The sequence below is a fragment of the Trachypithecus francoisi genome, unplaced genomic scaffold (genome assembly GCF_009764315.1).
Source record: "Trachypithecus francoisi isolate TF-2019V2 unplaced genomic scaffold, Tfra_2.0 Lachesis_group17, whole genome shotgun sequence".
NCBI classification, from domain to species: Eukaryota; Metazoa; Chordata; class Mammalia; order Primates; family Cercopithecidae; genus Trachypithecus; species Trachypithecus francoisi.
Genome location: NW_022681462.1, coordinates 24007886 through 24032158, shown reverse-complemented (window position 1 = coordinate 24032158; position 24273 = coordinate 24007886). Strand labels below are relative to the sequence as shown.

General features: G+C 36.9%; 2 protein-coding genes across 9 annotated transcripts in view; both read right to left on the bottom strand.

Moving 5' to 3' along the window:
• ALMS1 (ALMS1 centrosome and basal body associated protein) overlaps window positions 1-24273 on the bottom strand; it is a 234137-nt gene that overhangs the window by 186497 nt on the left and 23367 nt on the right. For 6 of the 8 annotated variants that reach the window (XM_033175100.1, XM_033175107.1, XM_033175106.1 and 3 more), the window contains exons 2-6: window positions 21232-21357; window positions 10189-10384; window positions 6526-6643; window positions 4614-5086; window positions 2956-3056 (exon numbers count right to left, since the gene is read on the bottom strand). In XM_033175100.1, the coding sequence (XP_033030991.1) occupies window positions 2956-3056; window positions 4614-5086; window positions 6526-6643; window positions 10189-10384; window positions 21232-21357 (1014 nt within the window). The remainder of the gene's footprint in view (window positions 1-2955; window positions 3057-4613; window positions 5087-6525; window positions 6644-10188; window positions 10385-21231; window positions 21358-24273) is intronic. The other 2 variants (XM_033175101.1, XM_033175105.1) reach the window with 1 other exon arrangement.
• Window positions 10825-11098, bottom strand: LOC117062877 (guanine nucleotide-binding protein G(I)/G(S)/G(O) subunit gamma-5-like). Its single transcript, XM_033176756.1, has one exon. It carries the CDS (start codon window positions 11096-11098, stop codon window positions 10847-10849), a length of 252 nt encoding a protein of 83 aa, XP_033032647.1. The 3' UTR covers window positions 10825-10846.

Below are 24273 nucleotides of genomic sequence, written 5' to 3'. Positions count from 1 at the left end.
AACCAGGAACTATATAAATGCTATGTAACTTACCCCATTTAATAGTACAATATATGAGGTTGATTATTACTATTCCTATTTCCTTACGCAGATCAGGAAAGTGCTCCTCCAAAGTCATTTACTCAAGACACAAGGTTAACAAAGTAACTGAACTGGATTTTGACTCCAAATCTCTGTTCTTTTCACAGTTCCAAGCTGCATCATACATACGTTGATACCCAAATAATAATTTATGATGAGTAGATATAAAAGTGAACCAAGTAAGTATGAATGACTCTTCTGTGACACAGATGAGGAGTGTAAGGAAACAACCAAGGAGTAAGCAAGCCCCTGAAAGCAAGCTAAGCCACACAGAAAAAGTACTACCACATCTGGCTCCTTGCTTTTCTGATATTGACATTAAATAACTCCTAGATCTAAGACTAAGACAGATAGAGCTACAACTGAAAGACAATATAGGGAATAACAGCATCTTCCTTAGACTGAAAAATTATACTTCAGGCTATATTTAAGAACAGATTAAAATTTGGAGCAGTGGTCAAAGCTAGTCTCTGCACATTAACTGAACCTATATATCTTTATTTTTTTTTATTTTTTTACTTTTTTTTTGAGACGGAGTCTCACGCTGTCACCCAGGCTGGAGTGCTGGAGTGCTGGAGTGCAGTGGTGCGATATCCACTCACTGCAAGCTCCGCCTCCCGGGTTCATGCCATTCTCCTGCCTCAGCCTCCTGAGTAGCTGGGACTACAGGCACCCGCCACGGCGCCCGGCTAGTTTTTTGTATTTTTTTTAGTAGAGACAGGGTTTCACCGTGTTAGCCAGGATGGTCTCGATCTCCTGACCTCGTGATCCGCCCGTCTCGGCCTCCCAAAGTGCTGGGATTACAGGCTTGAGCCACCGCGCCCGGACTCTATATCTTTATTTCTAAAATACATTTTATCTACATGAAAGGTTGATATAAGTCACAAAAGTAGTATTAGAAATTTAGAACACTTTAAAAGTTGTTATTTTGTTTCTCATTGTTATTGAATGCAACTTTAGGCAATCTCCTTCAAAACCTCTACTCTTGCCAAAATAATGCAAAATCTTAACCTTAGTTTCATCAAGAATAGTTAAAATTCTGGGGTAGGGGGACGGGGGACAGTTTATGGTATGGTGGTTAAGTACATAGACATGGATAGTTTCAAATACTGGTTCCCCCAATTGCTGAATAATGATAAGCAAGTTCCTAAATCCTCTAAGTCTCAATAGTAAAATAGGGATGATAATAATCTCTAACAATTCTATTTGACAGAATTGACAGAGGACAAAAATGAATTGATACATACATGTAACCTCCTAGCACAGTACTTGAGCACAAAGTGTTAACTATCATTTTCATCCCCACTGTTATCAGATTAAAATTAAAGAATGCCTAGTTTAGAATACTGAAGAAAATAAAACTAACCTAGTGATTCTGTGTTAAAAAAATTTTAATAAATGTAATAAATTATAAATAAAAGTTCATCATAGTATCTTTGTTCATTTTCTACCAACAATCTGAACCTAAAGGTCTAAATGTGGGTGTAACCCAAACTAATAGAGCTTTACAAAAATCTTATACATAGGAAAACAGGAAAAGAGAAATAACATTAAGTACATCACTATTTTATCTAACAGTATTTAATAACAGGATATAAGGATATATCACAAGGAAGTAGGGCCCACCTTGGGACTTACAGTACCAGACAACAACAAAGAGCATATTCATTCAACAGGACCAGAGGAACATTAATGCCAAGGGATCCAAAGATCCAAGCAAATAAAAGCCTTCTATAAAAGAATGACACAGGGAGGGGAACATCACACACCGGGGCCTGTCAGCGGGTAGGGGGTTAGGGGATGGATAGCATTAGGAGAAATACCTAATGTAGATGACAGGTTGATGGGTACAGCAAACCACCATGGCACGTGTACACCTATGTAACAAACCTGCACGTTCTGCACATGTGCCCCAGAACTTTAAAAAAAAAAAAAGGCTGACATAAAATTTTTATGACGCCCTAGAGTTCCCAGTTTCTAGTACACACACAATGGTAATAATGATATAAATAGAGAGCGGGAAGGGACATGTATATACATTAGTGTGTTGCTCATTTGGGAAGGAGATACTTCCCTTTGGAGAGGCACTGGCCAGTTTGGACATTAAGCAATTCATTATCCTTCCTGGTCAAACATGGGTCTTAAAACTTTCAAGACACCTCTGAAGTCAAGTCTTTCAGGAGCTTCTAAAAAGAAATATTTAAATATTCCAGGGACTGTTTCAAGGCTTGTACATTGAAGACCAGAGGGAAACATTCAAAGTACAAGCTTCTGAATGTTCCCATGAATAACTCTAATCTTAACACTGTCTAAAGACTATTGCTGGCACAACTAGGAAGAGTTAGGCTGCCTCAATATGAAAGGCCTGGAGCCCCAGGGGATGGCCTTTTCCAAGACACCCCAGAACTAAGTCTTACAGTCTATGAAACATAAACATTTCTTTCATACCAACCTCTAATGGAACATATTCCTGGATATCAGATAAAGAACAGGTACAAGTTACAAGCTGGTAATGAAAGACATAATTTTTCAAATAAAATATTTTCAAATAAAATTTGAAATTTTTTCAAATAAAATATTCCTCTCCCCACCCAGAAAAAATGTCAAATAGAAAAACTTACAGGCTTTTCAAAATTGCTTTCCTTCTCAGATGGTAGTTGTAAAGTAGGCTGCCAGTGCAGAGAGCTGTCACGCATCTCTAGATCATCATGAAAATTCTCTAAAGCTGCTAGCTCAATGTACTCACCAGTCAAATCACATTGGTCATGTACCCAGGAAACAGTAAAAAGTAAAATAAACACAAACAATACCATTTCCTGAAACAACACTGAAAAAGGCCATGTTTCTTACAACTATCATTTTATTGTGTCTCACCTTTCTTTGTAGTTCAGTAATTCTTTCACTGCACACAACAGCGTTTTCATTTAGGCCATCCAGAGTAATGATGTCAGACTCAGGCTTCCCCTGCAGGCCCTCTATAAAATAGGAGTCATTTTGCATAATTGTATGTATAGTAAAACTAGACTCAGCTCCCACAGGCGAAGGAATTTCACCTTGGCCTGTATCAGCTTTCAGCAATGTGTCTTGGGCAACTGCAATTAATGATGCATCACTGGCCAATGGTAAAAGCACTTTGTGTGTGACTTTGCATCACATGCCACCAAGTTTGCTGAAAAGCTGCTTCCTACAGCTGCAGGTGGACCTTTAATGGCATTTCTATAGTTAACATCCTTACCCAAATTAAAGTCTGAGTAATCTGCAACTTCTTCAAAGGTTGGCTGCTTTAAATCTTGTAAAACCAAAGAATCTGAAGTTAATACTTTCACATGATAAATAACATCTGAAGAGCCTACCTTCTCTGCAAGGTCAAGAGAAGGAACAGACTTTATCTTCCCAAAGGGAAGAAATGGTTCATTGCTTACATCACACTGAAATAAAGTTGACTGTGTTTTGCCAAGACCAACAGTCTGGTTGTAAGATTTTTCACTCAAAGAAGCAGATGACTTAAGCTCTGGAATAACACAAAGTGGCTTAATGAACATTTCCTGAACAGCATTAGGGGGTGATTTTAAATTTGGATGCCAGTATAGGAAGCTACCATTATCATCCTTTATATGCAACAATGGTTTTGAAGCTGTTGGTTCAAACACCCCAGGAGTAGACTGATAGCATGCATGTTTAAGCCTATCAAATAAAGAGTTTTCATCTTTATAATTTAATGGAGAAAGATCTGGATTTTTTGGTTCTCTCTCTTGGCTGTCATCTGTTAAATATTTATTGATGTCAGCTTAGATGTCATTTACTGTACTCTCTTTCTTAGAAGGCTCAATAGAGGCAATAACTGCCTCAAAGGCTGTATTTTCAGTAGCATCAATGTTTTTCTCACCAAAAAGAGAAGTTCCCTTTTGGTTTCTTTCCTCTTGAAAAAACAGTTGTTCTGATGTCTCATCCAAGTTGGATATAACAGTCTGAAGAGGACCACCAGAAGCCTCCATTTTAGAGGTATCATGTTCCCTGGAGAGTACAAGTGCTTCTGAAACTTTTACAGAATTATCAGGAGCTATAACATTCCTAAAACACTTTATTCCTGAGGATCTGGGTTGCACTTCTGAAGATAAATTATTTCTAGTCTCTGTTAGTTCAAAACATTGAGATGATTCTTTCTGTAAACCTTCTTCATTTCTTTCATAACCCTCCAAAGAATCCGTCTTTTGTTTTACCTCAATCTCAGCTGGAGCCCTTAAATAAACATTCTCAAAATAATGACTATCAGAAGTCAAGGGAACCCCTTTTCCTCTTCTTTCCAACAAACAACACAAGAAAGAATATGACATTTTATTATTATAATAAGCAGCAACTTCACATGGAAAGGAAACACAGTCCTTACTGATTACACGTTTCTGGGTGGTGCAAAGTTCCCTCTTTGTTCCATGGCACATAGGAAAAGGGGACACTAAAACTGTTACTTCCCTTGGAAATTTTATTTTTATCAATTGTGTCAGATGAATCTGAAAAAGAATCAGGGTACTTACTGGTTAAATATGTTTCTGCCTGCTTAGGTGAAGCTTCCTCTTTCCAATACTGCCCATATGAATAAGCAGCATCAAAATGGTCACTTCTTTTAGCAGTTATGTTTTCATCGGTTATGTCAGATAAAGTTGCAACTGAAACTTGATCTTTATCAGCTAAATTGGTTTCAGGCTGCTGTGTATCTTTTTGTGTCTTCCATGACATATATGAACAAAGATCATCGTAACTATCACAGTCTTTGGGAATTTTCAGTTCATCAACAGATGAAATAGTCTCTTCATTATTCCCTTGTTCAGAAGGTAAAAAAGGGCACTGAGACCCAACAGTTGTGCTCCCTATAAGTGGGTGCTGAGATACACTAAAGCAACTGCTTGCTAAGTCTGAAGCTACTTCTGCAGTAGCCTGGAATAAAGCTTCACTAACTTCTGATGGTCGAGAAAACCATTCAGTATCTTCAGACTTATCAGGAATTCCCCTGAAAATATACAGTTAAAAATAAATAAATAACACATTAAAAACATTTAATTTTTAAGTACTAATACAAAAATACATATGTCACTAAAATCAAGTTTATTTGAAAAGTGCATTGAAAAACAAAGCTCTCCTAATTTCAGACTCCTTTAAGATGGCTAATGACTGAACAAAAAAATTCTTTTTAACCAAAAGGTGAACTACCACCCTACAACCCTGATATTATCTCAGGCTTCTCGTAAAGCAACAGACACAGAACGTGATTTTCATAACGATGCCTACCATGATTTTTCATTTAACCTGCATTAATTTTTTTACTAGTTGTCATTTATTGTGCTCTTGAAAACTATGCAAGGCCAGGCACAATGGCTCACACCTGTGATCCTAGCACTCTGGATCACCTGAAGCCCAGGAGTTCAAGACAAGCCATGGCAATATGGCAAGACCCTATCTCTACAAAAAAATTAAAAATTGGCTGGGCATGGTGGCACATGCCTGTAGTACTAGCTATTGTGAAGGCTAACGCAGGAGGATTGCTTGAGCCTAGAAGTTAGAGGTTACAGTGAGCCATGATGGCACCACTGCACTCCAGCCTGGGCAACAGAGCAAGACTCCATCTAGATAAAAACAACAACAACAACAAAAAAAAAAACAAAAAGAGAAAGAAACCACTCAAGAAGTGATCTATTCCCCAAACACAACAGTAACTTAATCATTAGTTGATGATCTAAAAATGTGTACAGATCACTTTTCATAAAACTGATATAAGGTAATATATAAGGACAGAGGTTACTTTTTACTTTCTAAACATCTATAGTTTTTAATTTAAGGTGGGTTTTCTTTTCAGTTCTAGAAGAGGAAAACATATTCTTGAATAATTCCAAATATGTTTTGAAAATTCCAGACTTTTCTCCCATTATGACTATTCTAAAGGACGTGAATTTGGAGTATCTGTTAATTTGGATATGTCTGTTCATAGAAATCTTCTTACTTCATACTCACACCTCCTATAAGGTAAGGAGAGCTAACTAGTCTCATTCAATAACAGCTGAACAAAATGAGAGTGCCAAACAAGTTAGTGACCTAGAAATAAATGCTTTTTGCAGAATAAGGGTGAGAGGGAGGAGAGAGATGATGAGCAGCAGATGGGGAGGTTTATGAGAAGGAAAATCCAGTGTGTCTTCTAAATTAAAATATGCCTGAAATGCCTGAATACATTAGGAACTATTTTTAAATAAACTACTGTCATCTAGTTCATCTCTACATGTTACTCTGCCAAATTAATATGCATCAAGTCCTAGTATAGGACTTTGTTACCTTCAGAGTGTGTCCTAAGAGTATCTAAGCCCCACCTCAAAGTACCACCTTAGCCTGAAGTCACTAATATTAGTAACAACATAGAACAAGAAAGGAGAAAGGTTACATGCAAATAAATCATCCTACCTCAGAGGTGCAAAACTTAGTTCGCTTTGATGAAATAAAGAATCAGACGCAAATTCTTGGTCTTGTGTCAAACAGGTCAGCAAAGGCAAATCAGGAGAAGCAAAGCTATCTTGTATGACTGCAAAGTTTCAAATATAAAAATGCTGATTAATGCTGAAAATTGATTATTTACTTACATATGTAATACTTTAAAGCACCTACATATGCTGCCATATGGAGAATTCTACAAGCATTAGAATAATAATATAAAAGCAACAGCAGTAGCAGCTATCATTTATTGAGAGCCTGACAAAGTCAAGGTGCTTAACACACAATATTTCATTTAATCCTCACGACAACCTTGAAAGATAGGTATTATTATACATATCTTACCGGTGAGGAAACATGATTACAAAACTTACAAAGCATTAAGTAACTTGTCCGCATTCAAGTAGCTGAAATGCCACAGTGAGATTTGAACCCAAGCATTTCAACTTTTAGCAAATGCTCTTAACTATTATTAGTGTTTCTTCCCATCTTACATAATACAGACTACAGCTGTTATGTCAAAGTATAGCACAGGAGCTCCTGGGCCCTAAGACACTCTTAGGAGGTACCTACTGTTGAAATTTTATTCAAAATAATATTAAGATATCATTTGCCTTATTCACTCCCATTCTCTCAAAAAGATACAGTGACATTTTCCAGAAGCTACAGAATGTATGATACGGCAACAGACTGAATACAGAAACAGACATGAGAATCTTGCTGTCTTCTATTATGTCAGACATTATAGAATTGTTTAAATAAAACATGGCCATATTTCTAAACATTTTTGTATTAGAAAAGTTATTTTTTATAAAATATGTACTTTTTCAATGAATTAATAAATTTTAAATGTTTCAGTTTTAATTTCTAATATGGGAAATATCAATAACCCAAATAAACAAAAGCTCTTTGGAGTTGTCAGCGATTTTTAAATGCGTAAAAGAATCCTGTTACCCAAAAAGTTTGAACTGCTGCTTTAATGAAAAAAAAAAAATTCTTGTGATTTCCTGAATGTTGACTTAAATCATTCTTATTTTAATCAGAATACTCTCTTGATTTCAGAATGCCTGTAACACTGTGTTCAAAGTGAGGACTCCTCTCTCACACCACTTTTCCCCCTGAAATTACCGAAAACCTAGAGTTCACAGAGCTCACCATGTTGTCATCTGTCCTTCACTTGGTCAAAACGCGTACCGTCACTGCTCTTATACCCTGCACACCTTCCATATAATTCATTACCCTCTTGTTTTAATCTTTCGTCGATCCACTTCCCATATAAATTGTCAACTCTGTGTCTACTTTATCCATAGCTATAACCTCAGTGCCTAGCAAAGTACCTGCTACATTTAATAGGTACTCAAAAGAGAGTCATTTACTTACTGAATGAATTAATTTAAAGTGAGAAACTGATATATAACAACTTTTGCCACCAAGGAACAATTGGTATGGTTCCTCTTTGGCCTTGGCACAGAGAAGCAGTCTTAAACCTCCATAACAGTCCTTCACCCCTCTAAAAATCATGAAGAGTTTTTAACAAAGTCCCCAAATACACTAGAGCTAATGCTATAAGGGGGACCTTTGGGCAAGTAAAGCTATTTCCAGTTAACTGTAGGCTGCGTATTTAGAGAACCTGAGTCTTTTCTAAAAAAAAATTAGAGTTATCCCTAACCAGGTTTCAGAACCCACAGAAATCCTCAGTACCTAAAATAGCTATTTAGGTATGAGTAAGGAATAGTAAGTAACAAGTAAGTTATAAGCAGCATTTCAGCATCTCCTTAAATATTTAAGAATATTTCAGGGTGGAACTGGACAGTTAAATCAGGTAAATCGGAAAAAGTATTTGCTAAAGGAGCAGGCCAAAGCTGAAGAGTTAATGATTCTCAAGTGTACAACATTACTTGTATGTGCGTGTGATGGAAAGGTAGTGTATTTTACTTGCCATGCCTTTTTCTTTCAGCTTTCAACTGCTTCTTGTTTCCTCAAGTATGGACATCTGTTACTGGCTTGGATCCCTTTTTTTTGAGGTATCTAACCATTCTGGCACCAGTCATCATCAATGACATTTGCCATTGGCGAGAGCCTAATTATCACAATGTTAGTACTTATGCATAACAAAACAGCAATGATAAAATTTCCTCTGCCTATCAGATCCAGGAACCTACTCCAATAATTTAAAATGTTCTGCCCTATCTATAGTAAATGAGAAGCCAGAGTTACAAAACTTTACATTAGAAAACATTTTAGGTCACAAAGTACAATCTCCTCCCCAGTGCTAAAATCCTAATACAGAATTTTGCTAGACATTTTGCAGCGACATGAAGCTCACTTTTTGTTGTCATTACATAGCCTTTCTGCTATTAAATGGTTTTGACTATTAGAAAGCTCTTTTTTATATCAATTTGAAAAACAGTTTCCTTTTAAGTTATGTATTCATTTTAAACTCTAGACTAGGAGTTAGCAAACATTTTTTTATGAAAGGTCAGATGGTAAATATTTTCGGTTTTGTTGGTCATATATAATCTGTCACATATACTATGTTTGTTTTTACAATCCTTTAAAAATGCAAAAATCATTCTTAGCAGATGGAAGGTACAAAATCAAGACTTGGCCTATAAGCTATAGTTTGCAGATCCTGCTCTACACCATTATAATACAAATCCCATGGTACTGTTATTTTCTGTTTACTGGATTGCCTTCCCAGAAGAGGAGGTAGCTTTCATCTTTATATCCCTAGCATCAAACACACAGGAGGCACTTAGATATTTGTTACATGAATGAATAAAAACTAAGTTGCTTCCTCTTTAGCATAACAGCCCTTCAAATATTTGACCATAGCAAAGTCTTCTCTTTTGTCTATCAAAAGAGAGTCATCTCCTCCCACAAAGGTACTCTAATTTTGTCAAAATCCTTCTTAAAATGTGAACCTAAAATTGACTTTAATAATTCACATCATAGAATATGTTGGCACTAATATCTTGATTTGGATAGCATTAGTTTATGTCGCAAAGAACTTGCTGAATTAAGTCCTATTCATGCTTCTTTACAAAACTATAAAACCATCTTCATGATTGAATCCCTTAATGATTTTAAAAGTACTTAAAGTTTATCTTTTATAAAGAGCTAATAAATCAGTTCTATGAGGAAAGCAGCAAGATCTACCTCAGACAAGCCACTCAACCTCTTTACGTCAACTTTTGGTTTGAAAGCTGACGATAATAACACATGCCTTAATTGATTCTAAAAATCAAAAAAGGTAAATATGAACATTTGTTTTTTGTTTTTTTGGGGGGGGATCATGGAGTCTCCACCGCTGAGAGAACCAAAGTATAATATATTATTCATCCCAAAAACTCTGCAAATTCAAGACTGAGGAGGTATACACAGTAGACAGTTATCACCTTTCTGCCTTCTGTGAGCAACGGGATGTGACAAAATGAGAGGCAACTGCACACTTAATATAACTAGATCAGCTAGCCAGTAAAAAAAAAAAAAACCAAAAAAACAGAAATAAGCTTACCCCTTTGAGTAGGTCTCTACAGAGCTCCTTCACTCAAAAAGGGTAAAGTTAACACTTGCAGTCCCCGCAAAACTTACAAATGTGAGGTATTACTACTAGTTAAAATAAAGAGGCATTACCTAGCAATGGAGAACAGAAGAGATCTCTGTTGGGTTCCTTTACTTGATTTTCTGATTGGGTCAATACACCCTCCTCCAGAGAGGGGAAGTCTGACACTTCAGTATCTTCTCTTCTCACCTTAAACCTGGTCTGGGATGTATCCAAGGTTTGGGAAGAGTCCATTTCTTGAGGAAGACAATGCCAAGATTCTGTTTTCTAGAAAAATTTTAAAGGAAAACATGCTAAGTCATTAACTGAGTTACCATACATATTAATATTTAGATTAAAATGTCCACTCATGTATCACATAGCTTCCTATTTAATGACATTCTCATCAAAGTTTAGAAAATGTAAAGTTGTTCTGTTTCTCACAATATTAACCACATTTTAGACCTCTTCCCATTATTACATATATCTTTCTTTAATGCAAAAAAATCTTTCATACTAAGTTTCATTGTATGCCACTACCAGTGTATATAAAACAATTACCCTTGTGAAATAGAAATTCATGAAAATTCAGAAAGGTAGATATTAAGGACTGACAAAAGTAGAAGTTTGTATATTATGGCACATGTGTTCCAGGGATAAGCTTTTGTACAGGCTTCAAATGTAGCTCTCTTTTGAATATTCACTGTATCATGCGAAGTGGCTTGGGAAACCTTTGAAAGGTTCATTTTACTACAAAAAGGAACAGACTTTCTGGGGTCTGAAGGAATTGGTACTTGAAGATACTCCAGTCAGCAGAGAGTCATGTTGAGCAATCTGCAGACAGAATTGTTTCAAGTCTGCAGCTGCCTGGGAAACATTTACATGGTTGAGTCCAGCCTTCAGCCAGAGCTGTTGAGCCACTTGCTTCATGGTGGCGACGCTAGAAGGGGCCAAACATGGTGCACGCAAGGGCTGGGCCGATTCGTGGGTCCCACTACACATCTCTTGAAGTGTGGAAGAATCACTGGCATTTCTACTATATTTTTTGTTAGTTCTGATCATTAAATCAATAGATTTGGTTCTACATAACATTTTACAACTCAATAATAATAAAATAATAATAAAACTGAAAAAAATATTCCAAACCTAAAGCTGAAGTATTCACTCCAGCTTTAAGTTGGGAATTCACCTGACTGAATTTTTATTAGCTCTACTAGTTTCTAAAGGATCCCTGGCTCTTCTCAGTATATAACATTATTATATCACCCATGAATGTGATACATTTGTCTCCTCCAACTATTTACTCCTAAATTAGTGGCAAGATTCACAGAACTGCTTCTCAGACTACTTATGGGGAAGGACCAGTTTTTCCTACTCCCAATTCATCACAGACTGACACTTTACTAAAATGTTAACAAAAATTAATGACAAATAAGCTAATTTTTAAAACTAGTAAAAATAACTAGAAAAATGAAATTTAAAAGTCTTAATATAAGCCCAAGATATAAAACACAAGCCCAAATGTTTGATTTCTAGGTCTAAAAAAAGATAAAATTACTCTATCAAACTACTATAAAAGTTTCGAAACACTTCCTCTCAATTTCTACACTTATCTCTTGACAGACCAGTAACAAGCAAATCATGGACTGGCACCAATCTACAGATCACACTAAATAACAATGCTGTATTAAAGTCGAATTAAATACTAATGGTGACAAGTTTAAAAGGCATTTTCCTTTTGGATTTAACACTAGTTAGTATATTCTATCATGATATTTTTCATTTTCAAGTAATTCGATTAGAAATGAACACTAAATTAGCTCAAACTACGTTATAGCATCTTTTTCCCCAATTAAACCTGATAAAGGATGGCAACTTTATTTTTTATTTTTTATTTTTAGACAGGTTCTTGCTATGTTGCCCAGGCTGGACTCAAACTCTGGGCTCAAGCACTTGAGCTTCCTACCTCAGCCTCCCAAGTCAATAAATTTCTTTATATTGAAGCATGTTCACATTTCTTACACCGTAGTGGTAGAGCAGACGTTTAAATGTTTGCTAGCATATTCTTTAACATTTTCTCACATATATGGTCATAACTAAGATTAATCAGTATTTTAGAATGCCCTCATTTTCTTGTTTCATAACATTGTTCAGTATTTATTTTATATAAGCAACTTCAATTTTCTTTAAAAATTTAAAAGATTTATCAGTGAATCTATTAGTTCCAAAAACCTTTTTGATAGCTGGTACTATCATAATTTTCTCAATTTCCTCCTTAGTAATCCTAGTCTACCTCTATAAAATACTGATAGTCTTGTAGAAAGTCTATTTCATTGAGATTTTTTTTTTTCTTAACTGTATTTACTAGGAATATATCTATTTTTTCTCTATTTCTTGAATTTAACAACTGTATTATATTTTATAACTTGTTTTCCTATTTACCATGTTTCCTGTATTTGTAATTTTTCTTTTTTTGTGTGTGTGAGACAGCGTCTTGCTCTGTCAACCAGGCCAGAATACAGTGGCACAATCTCAGCTCACTGCAACCTCTGCCTCCAAGTTCAAGTGATCCTGTCATCCTCAGGCTCCTGAGTAGCTGGGACTACTGGCAGGCACTCAGTTAATTTTTTAAAACTTTTTGTAGAGACGGGGGTCTCACTATGTTGCCCAGGCTGGTCTGGAACTCCCACACTCAAGCAATTCCCCTGTCTTGGCCTCCCAAAGTGCTGGGATTACAAGTTTTTCATTCTTTATATAAAATCTTTGGTTAAATAATTAATTCATTCAATTTGCTTTATTTATTTAACTAAAAAAATGAGAAAGTGGCATTATATTGATAGCAACTTTAGATATATAATGTATTTCCATTATTTTGTAAGTATTCCACTACTGGACTCTTCTTCCTTGATCAACTCAAAGGTTTCTAAGAGAATACTGGAATCTTTTAATTCCCAGGTGGCCCAGAATCCATAAAAAGAAAATGCATTACAATTTACAAATATTTTCACAAACATTTTCTAACAAGACTTTTGTCTTTGAAGAGGCATTTCCAATATTTAAAATTCATTAATAAAATGTTCATATAGTAAAAGTTTAAGAAAAAAGATACCCACTATCCACTACATAATATCAGTTATACAAATATATGCAAAGAAAAAAATTTAGAGAGAAATATCCTAAAATATTAACACTACACTTATGGGATAGCAGACTTTTGACATTCCAAAATACCTCAATCCCTTCTACACTGAATAAATTAATCAGTTCTATAACATCAAATTGCTACTGGAAACATGCTTTTCGCCTTTCTGATACTTGAAAATAAAAGGAATATGAGAATGATTAAATTTTACATTTTTTATTTTGAGGGCACTCCATTCTATAGGGGATAGGTTAGTGAGCCAACAAAAGGTTTTAGAACAGGAGAATTCCAATCATTTTGTGACTCACTAAAGCAAAAATCACTGGTCCCCTGATTCATCTTCTTAGCCTCTCTAACCATGGTTTGAGCCTGTATCCCATAATTCACTCCTCCCCAATAGTGACACATGTATCCATTAGTCTTCCTGCCCATCCTCTGACCTCCACAGATCACTTACTCTCTAGTTCCTCTACTGCAATAATTTTTTAACTTTATGGAGACAACTATCCTATCACATTTATACTTGTCTTTATTCCTTTCTTATCTGTATTTCCATCTTTGCCCCTCTGAGAGTTCAGAGTCATCCTTATAATCACTGCTTTGCAAACACCCTTAACTTTCTTGCCTTTTTCTCCCATTATCCTATTTGCTTAGCAAAAGCTAACACTGATGGAACTGTCCCCTTGCGTGAACCCAATCAGCAGCACTTTGCTGGAGAAATCACATCCCACACTGACTGGCTTTTCTTTAAATCGATGTCACTAAACCTGAAGGGCACTCAGTATTGCCTGGAAATCCTACTACATTATCCTGGTGAGTTGTGATTTCATAACTTCTCTCCTCAGAACTATCTAACATTCCTAATTTTCAACTGATGACCTTCAATAAGTATACAGCAGGAGAGAGGAACTCCCTTGTCTTCAACCACAGATCTACAATCCCCATTACCAGATTCCTATCTTATGACTTGAAAAAAAAAAAAAAAAAAAAGTTGCTCTGCCTCTCAAAGGCCTTCCCATCTCCTTCCAATTTTTTTCAGTGATTTCCTTCCTATGTGATTCTCCCACTTTCCTTCATCCATTTTTCTCTCATTACTGAATCAGTCTTCTCCTATGCAAACATATTCTTATAATTTCCCATTATAAACTGAATTTTTAAAATAATCTGTTCAACCTTTTTTTACTTTCTGCATTATGTATTTTCTTGCTACATTTCAATCATCAAACATTCTTTGTGTTATACCTTTTAAATCAATATAAAAAGGTCAACAAATCTCTAAATATTTTTGACAGATGTGGGGAGGGACAACATATAAGCATTCTGACAAATACAAACAAATTTTGCGGGAGAAGTAAAAGTTTGAGATACATCTTTGGGATTTATCAGCAAACAGATGTATTTAAAGTCCTGGATCTGGATGAGACCACAAACATTCCAACGTTTCAAGCAGAGGTTAAAAACTCAATGTGTATAGGGGTATGGGGGTAAGACAAATGGAGTAATCCATCCTGGAATTGGAGAGTAATGGGATTTGTGGCTAACTATGCACTGCTTGTTCACTTTAAAGTATTCTATTTCAAAAGTGTTAAAACATTGTGCCAAAAAAAAAAAAAAAATTGGTTTCTGCAAACCACATTTGAGTCATACTTGGGTCCACAGCTTATAAATTCTGATTCTAAGGTTTAACAAAGGAAGATAAAGTAGCAAAGGATACTGAGAAAGAACAGCCAGATGAGTAGTAAGAAAACCAGGAGAACCCAAGAAAGGAAATAATTTAAAGAAGTTATGTAATGATTAATAATAGTGTCAAATGCTATTTATTGTACCTAAGGTGAGGACAGAAAAGTATTCACTGTATTCAGCTACATAAATATTGCTGGTGATACTTGCTTTCAAACGGTTGGGGTCAGAACACAAAGTAGATCAAGTAGAAGAACAGGCAGATCCTAGCCAGTGTAATAAAGCAAAAAAAAAAAAAAAAGAAAAAAAGAAATGACAAATCTATTTAAAAGGAAAAAACAAAACACAGTTGACACAACTCTGCATAGAAACTCCTAAAGAATATATATTTTTTAAAAAGCTACTAAAACTAGTAAGTGAGATTAGCAAGGTCATAGGACACAAGGTCAATACAAAAAGTCAATTATACTTCTATACACTCATAATGAATAATCAGAAATAGGAATTTCTAAAAATACCAGTAAGTCTAACAAAACATGTAAGATTGGCACACTGAAGACAGCAAAACATTGATGAAGACATTAAAGAGAAATAATAAACTAAAAGAACTGTGTTTATGGATTAGAAAATTCAATATTGTTAAGATGTCAAAATTCTCTTTAAATTGATTTATAGACTCAATGAAATCTTAATAAAAAATTCCAGCAGGCTTTAAAATATAAATTGGGCAAGCTAATTCTAAAATGTATATAGAAATTCCAAGATCTAAAATAATCAATTCTTAAAAAGAGGAACAAAGTGAGAAAACTCACACAACCTAATTTTAAGACAGTATAGTTACTAAGAGTGTAATACTGGCATGAGGATACATACGTAAATCAATGGAATAGTGTGCAGAAACAGACCCATAAATATAAAGTCAATTAATTTTTTTACAAAGATGTCAAGAAATCCACTGGAAAAAATATAGCAAATGGTGCTGGAATAACAATTACATATTTGTATGTAAAAAAATACAACTTGAATGCTTCCTTCACACCATATACAAAAACCAACTCAAAATGGACCTTAGACATAAATGTAAAACCTAAAACTATAAAACTTCTGAAAAAGCAGTTCTTAGTTGGGAGAGATTTTGACACACCTCTTCCTTCAACTATGGAACATTTGGCAATGTCAGAAAACATTCTGGATGGTTACAACTTGGGGGACTATTACTGTTATCTAGTGGGAAGAGGCCAGGAGTGCTGTTAAACATCTTAGGATACACAGGACAGCCCCCTACAATGAAGAATTGTGCAACCCAACATGTCAATAGTGCCAAGGCTGAGAAACCCTGGTCTAGAAGAAAACATAGAAGAAAAATCTCAGTGACATAGGATTAGGTCAAGATTACTCAGATAGTACACAAGACGTACAAACTACAAAAGGAAAAAAAAAATCAATAAACAAGTTTTATCAAAATTAAAATTTCTGTCTTTCAAAGACAGGAGAATACAAAAACATGCCACAGACTGTCTTTGCAAAAGAAATAACTGATAAAGGACTTGCATCTGGAGCTATAAAGTACCCCCAAAGCTCAAAAAATGAAACAAACCAGCCATAAAAAATCAGGAAGAGATTTTAACAGATCTCTCACTGAAGAAGAAACATGGTGGGGGGGGGGGGGGGGCGGCAAATAAGCACACAAAAAGATGCTAATTATCATTAGTCATTAGAGAAATGCATGTTAAAATCACAGTGAAACACCATAATACACCTTCTAGAGTGTCTAAAATTAAAAAAAAAAAAAAAAAAAAAAAACTGATGATACCAACAGCTGCCAAGAACGCAGGGCAACCAGAACTCTCATATACTACTGGGATACAAAATGGTACAGCCACTTTGGAAAAACAGTTTGGTACTTTCTTCTAAAGTTAAACATACAGTTACCTTATCACTCAACAAACCCATTCCTAGGGGTTGTTTCTGTTTTTTGTTTTTGAGACACACAGTCTCATTCTGTCACCCAGAACGGAGTGCACTGGCACCATCTTGACTCACTGCAACCTCTGCCTCCTGGGTTCAAGTGATTCTCCTGCCTCAGCCTCCCGAGTAGCTGGGATTACAGACATGTGCTACCACACCTGGCTAACTTTTATATTTTTAGTAGAGATGGAGTTTCTACCACACCATAGCCAGGCTGGTCTCAAACTCCTGACCTCAAGTGATCCACCCACCTCAGCCTCCCAAAGTGCTGGGATTATAGGCGCGAGCCACCGCGTCTGGCCATTCCTAGATATTTGCCAAGAGAAATAAGGCAATATGTCCACCGAAAAACCTATACACAAACAATACTACTCAGTAATACAAATTAAAGTGGACAAATTATTGATACATGCAACAACATGGATAAATCTCAAAAGCTAAGCCAAGTGAAAGAAGTCAGATTCAAAAGTCTATACACTATATTATTCGGAAAAGGTAAAACTAAAGAGAAAGAAATTGGATAAGTAGTTGCAGGGACTAGGAATTGGGGAAGTAACTGACTACAAAGGGGCACACAGGAACTTTTTGTGAAGTTCCTTTTTGTGAAGGCAATGTTGTCTATCTCAAATGTGGTGGTGGCTGCATGACAGTATACGTATGTCAAAGCTCACTTGACAAACTGTACACTTAAAACAGTAAATTTTGATATATTTAACTTATATCCCCAATAAACCTGACTTTTTAAAAATGAGGATAGGATATTCAACGTATAGACAACTCTTAAAAATTTCACTGTAACAGGGAGCAAAATATTGACCAAAGCAGTAGCTGGAAGGGAATAGAGGACGAGACATTTGTAGTAAGGTAGCTGGTGATGACAAGGTCTAGACTGTGATCATGGAATGAGTAACTACATACAGGTAGGAGAAGACTGGAAGGAGATATGGAAGTCAAGATTGCTGGAGGTTAGATGAAGTATCTGAGAACTTCAGGCACTGAATGGGAAATGTATGTTGAAGTAAAATAAACCAATAAAAGAGAGGAAGACAATGTAGCAAAAGCCAGTTTTCCATGAAGAAACAAAGGTAACTCAGATGACAGTAACAAAGATGAACAACAAAAGTACAAGAAGGAGAAAAGAAGGAAGTGAACTAGAAAGCGGCATAATGTTCCAGCTATTCTGAGGAACCCAGGCATAAAGGATGAAATGAAATGCTGTAGGGTCCATCATGGTTTGTATTTTATGAAACAGGAAAAAAAGGAAGACATCAATTTTTGGACTGTGCTCTACCAAAAATATGCCCTCAGAGAATATTATTTAGAAATACATCCCATTATGTTTCCTAGGGCTGCTATAACAAAGTGACACAAACTAGGTGGCTTAAAACAAGAGAAATTTATTATCTCGCAGTTCTGGAGGCCAGAAGTCTGAAATCAAGGTGTTGGCAGGGTCATGCTCCCTCTGAAGCCCCTAGGGGAAGGTCCTTCCTTGCTACTTCTACCTTCTGGAAGCCCCAGGCATTCCCTGGGTGTGGCAGCAAAATTCCAATTTCCACCTCCATCTTCACATGGCCATCTTATCTTTGTATGTTTTTCTCCTCACATGGTGCTTTCCTCTTTCATAAGGACACCAGGCAGATTGGATTGAGAGCAAACCCTACTCCAGTGTGATCTTAAATAATTACACCTGCAATCACCAATAAGGTCACATTCTGATGTACTGGGGATTAGGACTTCAACATATAATTTGGGAGGGCACAATTCAACCCAAAACAACCCTCTTCCATTTAATGGCCCCAGGTACTATGCTTTTTATGCTCAGGGATTGTCCTAACTACTTTCCCTCAGTGACAGTGTATCTCCCTTCCTCTATATCTTGCATCTAACAGGTAATCACTGCAATTTAAAGAAAATTGAAGGTAATAGAAGAAATCTGATACTCAAGTTATTAATCAACCTTAGATATTTAACCATTATTAGTAACACTACATTTTTCCTCCAATAACTCTATATGAGCTTTTTTCCTATCTGCTCGTGACTGTTCCATTTCTTCAAAGTTTATAACTATGTTCTAGAAAAGTGCTTCTCAAAGTGTAGTCCAAAAATCCCTGAGGGTCACTGACACCTTTTCAGGGACTGAATGACAGCCTCCTTTCCCTAACTCCCTTTTCATCTATGTAAGGCCAGACTGTCTTCATATACTTCAACCAAAACAATACATCCCAACAAACGAAATGCAGAGCAGACTGAGAATCCAGCTATGAGAGGTAATTTATGTATCAAATTGACTGGGTCATGGAATGTCCAGATACATGGTTAAACATGATTTTGGATATGTCTGTGAGGGGTGTGTCTGGTTTTTTATGTTTTTTGTTTTTTTTTTTTTTTGAGACAGGGTCTCGCTCTGTCACCCAGGCTGGAGTGCAGTGGCACAATCTCAGCTCACTGCAACCTCCACCTCCTGGGTTCAAGCGATTCTCTTGCCTCAGCCTCCCAAGTAGCTGAGATTACAGGTGTGCACCACCACGCCCGGCTAATTTTTGTATTTTTAGTAAAGACAGGGTTTCACTATGTTGGCCAGGCTGGTCTTGAACTCCCGACCTCAGGTGATCCACCCACCTCAGCCTCCCAAAGTGCTGGGATTACACGCATTAGCCACTGTTCCTGGCCTGTGAAGTGTGTATGAATGAGATTAACAATTTTTTTTGTTTTTGTTTTTGTTTTTTGAGACGGAGTCTCGCTCTATCACCCAGGCTGGAGTGCAGTGGCCGGATCTTGGCTCACTGCAAGTTCCGCCTCCCAGGTTTACACCATTCTCCTGCCTCAGCCTCCCATGTAGCTGGGACTACAGGCGCCCGCCACCTCGCCCGGCTAGTTTTTTTGTATTTTTTAGTAGAGACGGGGTTTCACCGTGTTAGCCAGGATGGTCTCGATCTCCTGACCTTGTGATCCGCCCGTCGCGGCCTCCCAAAGTGCTGGGATTACAGGCTTGAGCCACCGCGCCCGGCCTGAGATTAACATTTGAACCTGGAAACTAAGTAAAGCAGGTTACCCTCTCCAATGTGGGAAGGCCTGATCCAGTACCTTGAAGGCCTAAATAGAACAAAAGGCTGAGCAAGAGAGAATGTGCTCTCTCTGCCTGATGGTCTTCCAGCTGGAGGGTATTCTACCTTCAGATTTAGATCAAAACTTACACCACTGGCTTTCCTGGTTCTCAAGCCTTTAGACTTGAATTGGAACTACACCACCAGCCCTCCTGGGGCTCCAGCTTGCAGATCTTGGGACCTCTCAGTCTTCATGATCACATAAGCCAATTCCTTATAATAAATATCAATAAAGAATTATATATAGACAGATGTAAATAGATAGACAGATGTATCTACTCCATCCTATTGGTTCTGTTTCTCTGGAGAACCCTGAATAATACACCAACTGAGTTCTAGTAAGCCAGAATTTAAACAATGCTATTCTTCCAACTAATTTTTTTGTTTTGGAAAATAGTCATTTTTTACTTTAAAATATACTATTTGTGGTAATATGTAATAAGTTTGTTCTTTCAAAATAAATTTTAAAATAAATATTTTTAAATGTTTTAATTTCTTGTATGCTAAATATCTATACAGATAATCCACATAAACAAAAGCTCTTAAGAATACTTGTGAAGAATATAAAGAGTCCTGAGGCCAGGCACAGTGGCTCATGCCTGTGATCTCAATAGTTTTATGAGGCCGAGGCGAGAGGATCGCTTAAGGCCAGGAATGAGAGACCGGCCCAGTAAACACAGAGAGACCCCATCTCTATAAAAAATTTTAAAATAAAAATAAAAGTCCTGAGATCTGCCTTCAAAAAAAGTGAACTGCTCTTCTACATATACATAAAGTTTACAACAATCTATTAGAAAAACAGAATATTTGGCCGAGAGTGGTAGCTCACTCCTGTAATCCGAGCACTTTGGGAGGCCAAGGTGAGGGATCATTTGAGGCCAAGAGCTCAAGACCAGCCCTAGGCAACAAAGCGAGACTCCATTTATAAAAAATTATAACAAAAAAAATTAGGTGGGTTTGATGGTATATGTCTGTAGTCCCAGCTACTCAAGAGGCTGAGGCAGGAGGATCACTTGATCCCAGAAGTTGGAGGGTGCAGTAAGTTATGATCATGCCACTGCACTCCAGCCTGGGTGACAGAGTGAGACCCTGTCTTAAAAAAAAAAAAAAAAAAAGACAGAAAAGAAAACAAAACAGAATACTAGTGAATATTAATTTATTTCCATTCTTCAAAGCTAAATTAGAATTTCTTGTGCTGCTTATCAAAAAAATTAAAAGTTAGCCAGTTACAGAAGACATACCTGATCATCCCCAGAACCCTGCTGAGCTGTTGTGTCCAAACAGACCACATTAGTATCAGAAAATTGTGTCCTACTATTGCCTTGATATAATATCTGTTGCCATACATGACAGGTCAATGGAACAATCTGAAAATCAAAAGCAGACTTAAATAGAGTAATAACACAATCACTATGATTATACAACAAAAATAAACTAATATTTAGACCATATTTCCCAGTTCATAAAGCCCTTTCACATATATGACATTTTGATTTCACAACCATTATACAAGCTATTATCCTTACTTAAAAATAAGGAGACAGGGACTTACGGTTACTCAGTTAGGACACAATACACTTTTGCATAAACCACAGTAGTTCCTTAACCTCCTTTACCCACAGAGGTAAAAGAAGCAAACAGAAACAAGCAAGTTGTCTATTTTTAAATCTTACTGGTTGAGACAGTTAAAACTCAACCCCAATAATAGGGATTGAAATCAACTCATAGCACAGGAAGTGGGAACAAAAGTCAGGATCATTTTGTGAAGTAAGGGGTTGGAGCAGCACTCTCCTACTAGTGAAAGAAGGCAATAAAAGTTGTGACCATAGCCCAAGGCTGAAGGAACACAAATGGACAGATTACAGGCAATAAAACAAAAATGACCTGGTCAAGCCACCCACTGGTTCAGGGATTGGTTCTTGAGATTTTTCCCAATATCCCTGAAGAATAAGAACCCAGAGTTTCCAATGTAAGATTTCCTTCTAAAGAAGCAGCCATAAGGGACAAAGCAGAAACAACCACAAAAAGAGCACAGGTAGAGAAGAATGCACACAAACAGAAAACAAAATAACCCTCTTACTAAAAATTAGATTACAAACTATACTTCCAAAGGACTTTAAAATAGTATCTCAAATCCTCCAAGAGATAAAGAAAGATACAAGGTGCGCAGTGGCTCACACCTGTAATCCCAGCACTTTGGGAGGCCGAGGCAGGAGGATCACCTGAGGTCAGGAGTTCCGGAGCAGCCTGGCCAACACGACAAAACCCCATCTCTACTAAAAATACAAAAATTAGCCGGGCGTGATGGCATGCACCTGTAAAAGGGAAAATTAAAACATTCACAGATAAACAAAAGCTGAGAGAGTTCATTACCACTAGACCTCACCTGGAAGAAATGCTAATGGCAGTCCTTCAAGTTGAAATTAAAGGATGCTAGATAGTAACTTTAATCCATAGGAAAATATAAAGTTCTCTGGTAAAAGTAAATATATGGGCAAATATAAAAACATATTATTTTAATTCTGGTGAGTAATTCCACCTTAATTTTTTTATAGGATTTAAAAGACAAAACATAAAAATTAACTATAAATCTACATGCTATGATTTGAGTATCTGTCCCCTCTAAAACTCATGTTAAAACTTAATCCACAACATGGCAGTATTGAGGGGTGGAACCTTTCAGAGGTGATTGGGTCATGAGGGATCTGGGCTCTCATGAATGAATTAATCATGAGGGCAGATCTGAATGGCTTAATGACCTGATGGATTAATGGATTGATGGCTTATCATGAGAGTGGACTGGTAGCTTTATAAGAAGAGAAAGACAGACCTGAGCTAGCATGGCCAACCCCCTCCCATGTGCCCTGCACCACCTCAGGATTCTGCAGAGTCCCCACCAGTAAGAAGGCCCTCATCAGGCCCTCACCCTTGACCTCGGATTTCTCAGCCTCCATAACTTTTTAAAATAAACTACCCAGTTTCAAGTATTGTTATAAGCAAGAGAAAACAAAGAAAGTATGTTAATGATTAAACAATATATAAACATGTTACTTGTGACACTAGTAAAATGTTGTTAACAGGGTACTAATACTTTGGCCAGGTACAGGCTCATGCCTGTAATCCAGCAATCTGGGAGGCAAGGCGAGTAGATCACTTGAGGTCAGGAGTTTGAGACCAGCCTGGCCAACAATGGCGAAACCCCATCTCTGCTAAAAATGTAAACATTAGTCCGGCATAGTGGCCTGACTACTTGGAAGACTGCAAGTCCCAGCTTCTTGGAAGACTAAGGCAGGAGAATCACTTGAACCTGGGAGGTGGAGGTTGGGGGGCAAAGCTATAAAGGACTAGAGTTTTTATATGTGATTGAAGTGAAGTTGTTACTAGTTTAAACAGGTTGTTATCCTCCTAAGTTTTATGATATTCTCATGGTAACTACAAAGAAAATAGCTATAGAATATACACAAAAGGAAATAAGAGAATCAAAATATATCCCTACCAAAAAAACTGACTAAACAAAAAGAAAGGTAGAAGGGAAGGAAATGAAAAACAAGCTATGAAAGGACAAAGAAATTGCCCAAAAAAACCCCACAAAAACCCATAGGATTAAAAAACAGGACCCAACTATATGCTGCCCTTTAAAAGACACTTTGGAACTAAGGACACACACAGCCTCTAAGTAAAAAGATTCAAAAAGATATTCCATGCAAATGGTAACCAAAAGAGAGCAGTAGTAGCTACACTAATATCAGACAAAATAAATTTTTAAAGAAAACTGGGCTGGGCGCGGTGGCTCAAGCCTGTAATCCCAGCACTTTGGGAGGCCAAGACAGGCGGATCACGAGGTCAGGAGATCGAGACCATCCTGGCTAATACGGTGAAACCTCGTCTCTACTAAAAAATACAAAAAAACTAGCCGGGCGAGGTGGCGGGCGCCTGTAGTCCCAGCTACTCGGGAGGCTGAGGCAGGAGAATGGCATAAACCCGGGCAGCGGAGCTAGCAGTGAGCTGAGATCCAGCCACTGCACTCCAGCCTGGGTGATAGAGCGAGACTCCGTCTCAAAAAAAAAAAAGAAAAGAAAACTGATACTATAGACAAAGAAGAACATTATGGGGTCAATGCACAAATAAGATATAATAATTATATATGTATCAAACATTGGAGCTCCTAAATACTTAAAGCAAACATTGATAAAATTGAAGGGAGCTCTCCAAAAACAGTGACAGACTTCAATTACCAACTTTCCATGATGGATAGAACAACGAGATCAATAAGGAAAGAAAAG